The sequence below is a fragment of the Musca vetustissima genome, unplaced genomic scaffold (assembly GCF_032173495.1).
Source record: "Musca vetustissima isolate MV318-11 ecotype Yass unplaced genomic scaffold, APGP_CSIRO_Mvet_v1 utg14358, whole genome shotgun sequence".
NCBI lineage: Eukaryota > Metazoa > Arthropoda > Insecta > Diptera > Muscidae > Musca > Musca vetustissima.
The window spans coordinates 262-6,613 of NW_026883301.1; the positions used below are offsets into that span (position 1 = coordinate 262).

General features: G+C 39.0%; 2 protein-coding genes across 2 annotated transcripts; both read right to left on the bottom strand.

Moving 5' to 3' along the window:
- Positions 1–221: 221 nt before the first annotated feature.
- On the bottom strand, positions 222–1,978 carry LOC133330134 (uncharacterized). Its single transcript, XM_061538607.1, has 2 exons — positions 810–1,978; positions 222–753 (listed from the first exon to the last, which is right to left on the bottom strand). The coding sequence occupies exons 1-2, from the start codon at positions 1,976–1,978 to the stop codon at positions 222–224; spliced, it is 1,701 nt and encodes a 566-aa protein (XP_061394591.1).
- A 3,730-nt stretch (positions 1,979–5,708) lies between these two features.
- On the bottom strand, positions 5,709–5,904 carry LOC133330140 (uncharacterized). The gene has a single exon (XM_061538613.1). The coding sequence runs from the start codon at positions 5,872–5,874 to the stop codon at positions 5,743–5,745; it is 132 nt and encodes a 43-aa protein (XP_061394597.1). The 5' UTR covers positions 5,875–5,904; the 3' UTR covers positions 5,709–5,742.
- Between the last annotated feature and the right edge of the window lie 448 nt (positions 5,905–6,352).

Here is a 6,352-nt window from a genome sequence, read left to right on the forward strand (position 1 = left end):
CCTTGGAAGGTCTTTCATAATTCATTTCTTATATATATGAATGTTAAGATATTCCAAATTCTACTTACTTTGTTTGATTCAAATACTCGTCGATATCTTCATCGGTTTTCGTTTGATCTCCAATATAAGGATTATCGGCAATAAATTTATTCCGTTTCAAAATCACAGCAATATCCAACTCCGTTTCTTCATCCAGGCCACAGCCAAGATATTTCACATCCCTAATTTTCTGATATCATCAACTGATCCGCAGCTTTTTGGCTAAGGGGAATAGCTGTAATATCCAAAGAAATTAAAACCGGATGTTCCCTCAATAATTCATGGGCCACACAACAAATAAACCCATCGTCTGTTAAATAAGTCACACCCTTTAAATTCAACGAAGAGATATGTGAGGTATCGACAATATTGGAAATCAAGGCATGCAGAGCCACATCCGTTATGGGATTTCGTGCTAAACCCAAATATTCTAAAGTTCCTTGGCTGTAGTGGTTTATAGATTCTCCCAATGTCCTTAGCGTTTCTTCACACAATTGATTCGATTCCAATTCTAAATTTCGCAAACTTGTGGTATTTTCGAAGAGCTCATACAGAGCATTGCCACAATCATCCATTAGCTGATCACAGCCAAAGTCCACCGTTTCCAAGTGGGGTAAATCTTTTAAGCCTCGTATCAGGGTTAAAAGTTTTTCGGAATCCATTCGGCTGTTGCGCAAACGAAATATTTTTAATGGAGATAGGAATGATATGCCACTAGAAAATAAACAAATTCAGAAATTTTTTTTTTTGTTTATAAGTTCCGCACTTACTGAGCCAACCTCTTGATATCATCATGGGAAAAATTGAAATGCCTGTGATGATATTGTCTACCCTGAAGAGGCCCCAAAAACTCGATGGTAAACTCTGTTAAACTCTTCAAATGTTGTACAAAACTAAGATCTATGTGATGACAATGTTCCGGTGGATAGCTGTAGCCTCGAAGATGATTTAAATAGAGCTCCAAATTTCGACGATCCAAAATATACTTCTCCCCATCATCTTCACTTTCGGAAATTTCTATCTCAAAGACACTATTCGGTTGTTTCTTTTTCTTCTTTTTAGGTTTCTCTGGAGGTTGTTCCTTCTCAAGGCGTCTCGCTTCACGTTTTGCCCGACGTTCTTCTCTCTCCCGACGAGCATTGGCTTTATCTTGTCGAAGAATTTGTCGTGCCATTTTACGTTTGGCTTTTTCTTCGGCCAAGTGTTCAGCCAAAGCTATTTGGGATTCTGTCTTAAAGGAGAATAACTCATTTGCGGCTTCCGCCTCGTCCTCCTCTTCTTCTGAGGTGGGAACAGTTGAATCAGTAACCTCTTCGTTAGTCTCATCATCTTCTTCTGACGAAGTATCGACTTGCGGTCGATAATATTTCTCAAAAGACCTTTCCATCAAAGACTGTAAACGTTTAATGTGGAGTTTGTGGACAAATTCCTGAATCATCTGTAATAACTCCCTCATTTCCTCCTCCGGCCAATATTCTGCAGGACAAGCTTCCACCATTTCCTGTAGTTTCAAGGAAACTCCTACATTTTTCCAATTCACATGGGGCTGTAGCGCCAAACTCTTATCCGGATGTTTACTCAAGACCACTCTCTTCCAAAACCTCTCATTAGTGATGTGATAGCATTGTTTTAAGGGCAGATTCACATCCAACGCATCATAATGTACCGTTATTTTCAAAGGATCTTCAGCAATTATGGGTAGAGGATCAGGACCATATGCCCTAGCCAAAGAACGTACCGCAAGGTCTGCCAATGTTCCCAAATTGTATTTTTCAATAAACAGTTCGGGATAGGTGCTGCGATGCCTTTCAAATTTCTTAACCTTCTCCGATGGTCGATAGACTTCGTGGACCAATTGTAATTGATGCTCATTGGGAAAGGCAAATGTATTAACATGGATTGGTATTGAAAATTCTTCCAAGGAGGTTTGTTCTTCCATATTTTTATTTTTTATTTTTTGGTTTGAAAAATAGTCAGTTTTTGATTTGTAGATACAGTAGATCCTTCGTAAATCATAATAAATAGGAAGCTATATAGAATCCCTCCAGCACATCTGTAAAGACTCCCAGGCCTTATTTTCATGGGTGTGCTATTTCCAAATTACCTATCTTCTAGTGGTGTATACTTTTTACCGCAATTGAGGCAATATTTTTTACCGAAAAGCTTTTAATCGTAATTCGAATTTACAAAAATTTGCCGAATTTGGAAAATGTGGATTTTGGCAATGGCCAGTTAATCGATGATTTTGATAATGCATTTTCTGAATTCTTCGAAAATACCACAAGTTTGTGATGTCTAGAATTGGAATCCAATCAATTAGGTGAAGAAACGCAAATGACCTTGGGAGAATCTAAAAAACCACTACACCCAACGACTTTTAGAATATTTGAGTTTAACACGAAATCCCATAACCGATGTGGCCCTGATCTGCCTTGATTTCCAATGTTTTGGGAACTTCCCACATCTCTTCGTTGAATTTAAAGGGTGTGGCTTATTTAACTGAAGTGGGATTTATTTGTTGTGTGACCCATGAATTATTGAGGGAACATTCGGTTTTAATTCCCTTGGATATTACTGCTCTTTCCATTAGCCATAAAACTGCAGATCAATTAATAATATCGTTGAATTTAATTCAACATATTATGGATGTGAACTTACTTGGTTGTGGCATGGATGAGAAAACGGAGCTGGGACATTGCTGTGATTTTGAAACGGAATAAATCTTTTGCCCATAGCCCATATATTAGAGATCAAACGAAAACCGATGAAGATATTGACGAGTGTTTGCATCAAACAAAGTTAGTAAAATTTGGAATATTTTCAAACTTATATATAAAAAATGTATTATGAAGACCTTTAATGGCGCCTTTTCTACTTAGAATACCTTCCAGAGGTCCTCAAGGACATTTTTCATGTTTTCCATACATGAAAATCCTATCAGAGGACGTTTATATATAAGAGACCGCACCCAGTTTTTTTTTTTAAATATAGAAGACCTATCTTTACCTCTTTTATAATGTATAACCTAGCATAACATTTATCATATGCCTTCTGTATAAAGAAGAACTTTTTCGTCTGCAAAAAATACATCCCACTTCTCTAAAACGCATAAAGAATCCCTCTCAAATATAACGATACCCTGAATTCCAGTTCGATCCAACCGCCTTCAAAGATGTCCTACACCACACAATGACTACAAATACTACTCCGTTCAAAGTCCATAAAGAAATAAAGACTCATTGGCTTTATTACACCTGTAAACAGTCCCGAGATTCAACTTCAACTCATCTATACAGATATATTGGGGTTCAGGATTTCAAAAAAACACATGACCTCGTCTATAAACCCTCCTTATTGATTCTCTTATAAAGGCTTCCTAACATGTAGCACTTCTATAAAGACTCCCTCCAGCTCGACTAAAATGATCCCCTGTTAAACTTGTCTAAAAAGACTCCCAGCTTTAGCAGGTCTATAAAGAACATCCATCTCCATCTCCATCCAGCTCTTCTATAAAGAAGACTTACTAACATGTAACACTTCTTAAAGACGCCCTCCAGCTCATCTGAAATGACTCCCAGCTTTAGCTCATTTATAAAGACCCTCCGAGTCCATCGTCTATAAAGAAACCCTTCCATCTTGTCCATGAAAACCTTCAGCTCTTCAATAAAGAATCCCTGCTTCAGCTGTCTATAAAGACTCCCTGCTTCAGCTCGTCTATAAAGACTCCCTGCTTCAGCTCGTCTATAAATACTCCCTGCTTCAGCTCGTCTATAAATACTCCCTGCTTCAGCTCGTCTAAAAAGACTCCCTGCTTCAGCTCGTCTACAAAGACTCCCTGCTTCAGCTCGTCTATAAAGACTCCCTGCTTCAGCTCGTCTATAAAGACTCCCTGCTTCAGCTCGTCTATAAATACTCCCTGCTTCAGCTCGTCTATAAATACTCCCTGCTTCAGCTCGTCTAAAAAGACTCCCTGCTTCAGCTCGTCTAAAAAGACTCCCTGCTTCAGCTCGTCTACAAAGACTCCCTGCTTCAGCTCGTCTATAAAGACTCCCTGCTGCAGCTCGTCCCTAAAGACTCCCTGCTTCAGCTAGCCTATAAAGACTCCCTGCTTCAGCTCGTCCCTAAAGACTCCCTGCTTCAGCTCGTCTATAAAGACTCCCTGCTTCAGCTCGTCTATAAAGACTCCCTGCTTCAGCTCGTCTATAAAGACTCCCTGCTTCAGCTCTTCAATAAAGAATCCCTGCTTCAGCTGTCTATAAAGACTCCCTGCTTCAGCTCGTCTATAAAGACTCCCTGCTTCAGCTCGTCTATAAATACTCCCTGCTTCAGCTCGTCTATAAATACTCCCTGCTTCAGCTCGTCTAAAAAGACTCCCTGCTTCAGCTCGTCTACAAAGACTCCCTGCTTCAGCTCGTCTATAAAGACTCCCTGCTTCAGCTCGTCTATAAAGACTCCCTGCTTCAGCTCGTCTATAAATACTCCCTGCTTCAGCTCGTCTATAAATACTCCCTGCTTCAGCTCGTCTAAAAAGACTCCCTGCTTCAGCTCGTCTACAAAGACTCCCTGCTTCAGCTCGTCTATAAAGACTCCCTGCTGCAGCTCGTCCCTAAAGACTCCCTGCTTCAGCTAGTCTATAAAGACTCCCTGCTTCAGCTCGTCCCTAAAGACTCCCTGCTTCAGCTCGTCTATAAAGACTCCCTGCTTCAGCTCGTCTATAAAGACTCCCTGCTTCAGCTCGTCTATAAAGACTCCCTGCTTCAGCTCGTCTATAAAGACTCCCTGCTTCAGCTCGTCTATAAAGACTCCCTGCTTCAGCTCGTCTATAAAGACTCCCTGCTTCAGCTCGTCTATAAAGACTCCCTGCTTCAGCTCGTCTATAAAGACTCCCTGCTTCAGCTCGTCTATAAAGACTCCCTGCTGCAGCTCGTCTATAAAGACTCCCTGTTTCAGCTCGTCTAAAAGGCTTCGTGCTTCAGCTCGTCTTTAAAGACTCCCTGCTTCAGCTCGTCTATAAAGAGTCCCTGCTTCAGCTCGTCTATAAACACATCCTCCTTCAGCTCGTCTATACAGACTCCCTGCTTCAACTCGTCTATAAAGACTCCCTGCTTCAGCTCGTCTATAAAGACTCCCTGTTTCAGCTCGTCTATAAAGACTCCCTGCTTCTGCTCGTCTATAAAGACTCCCTGCTTCTGCTCGTCTATAAAGACTTCCTGCTTCAGCTCGTCTATAAAGACTCTCTGCTTCAGCTCGTCTATAAAGACTCTCTGCTTCAGCTCGTCTCTAAAGACTCCCTGCTTCAGCTCGTCTATAAAGACTCCCTGCTTCAGCTCGTCTATAAAGACTCCCTTCAGTTCGCCTATATCTATAAAGACTCTCAGCTTCAGCTCGTCTATAAAGACTCCCAGCTTCAGCTCGTCTATAAAGACTCCCAGCTTCAGCTCGTCTATAAAGACTCCCTGCTTCAGCTCGTCTATAAAGACTCCCTGCTTCAGCTCGTCTATAAAGACTCCCTGCTTCAGCTCGTCTATAAAGACTCTCTGCTTGTCTATAAATACTCCCTTCAGTTCGTCTATAAAGACTCCCTCCAGCTTGTCAATAAGGAAAACTTCATTATTTGTAATTCTGCTCATAAATGTTATAAAATGTATATTTTATTTTTGTAATATATATTTCTTAAAAGAAAACATAAAAAACCTTATATAACTAAAATCGTAATTTCTTAATATATTGCACAGATACCTCTGGCAAATGGATGCATATGAAAAATACCATTGGTCCGAATATTATGAAAAATAGAAACCAAAAATAAATGCAAAATATTGTAAGGGCATCCATTCGTCGTTTGAGCCTCGGTAGAACTGCAACGATGATGATCTCAGCTAACGAACAAATGAATGATGTAATTTTTACTTAAATTTATAATATCACTTGAACTGATGATGACGATGATGGTGTCATAAATGTTTAATATTAAACATTTGTTAATTTTTTGTTTGTGGTATAATTAAAATAATATTTGTTAATAAAAAATAAAAAGAAGAAAAAAAAATAATACAGGTAACTTTTGTTGAAGATGTTAAGAAAATAATAAAGAATTTCAAATGAAATTCATTGATAATATTTGATATAAAAAATAATAGAGAATATAAAATATAATTATGCAGCTGACAAACTTCTCAGCTATTGTATGGATAGGGTGATTTACAAGATGCCTAAGAATGCCATCTGAAATGAGAAAAACAAATATTTTTTAATTAATTTTTAATGATAAAAAAAAATAATTTCAAATTATTATAGTATCTTTAATGCTAGG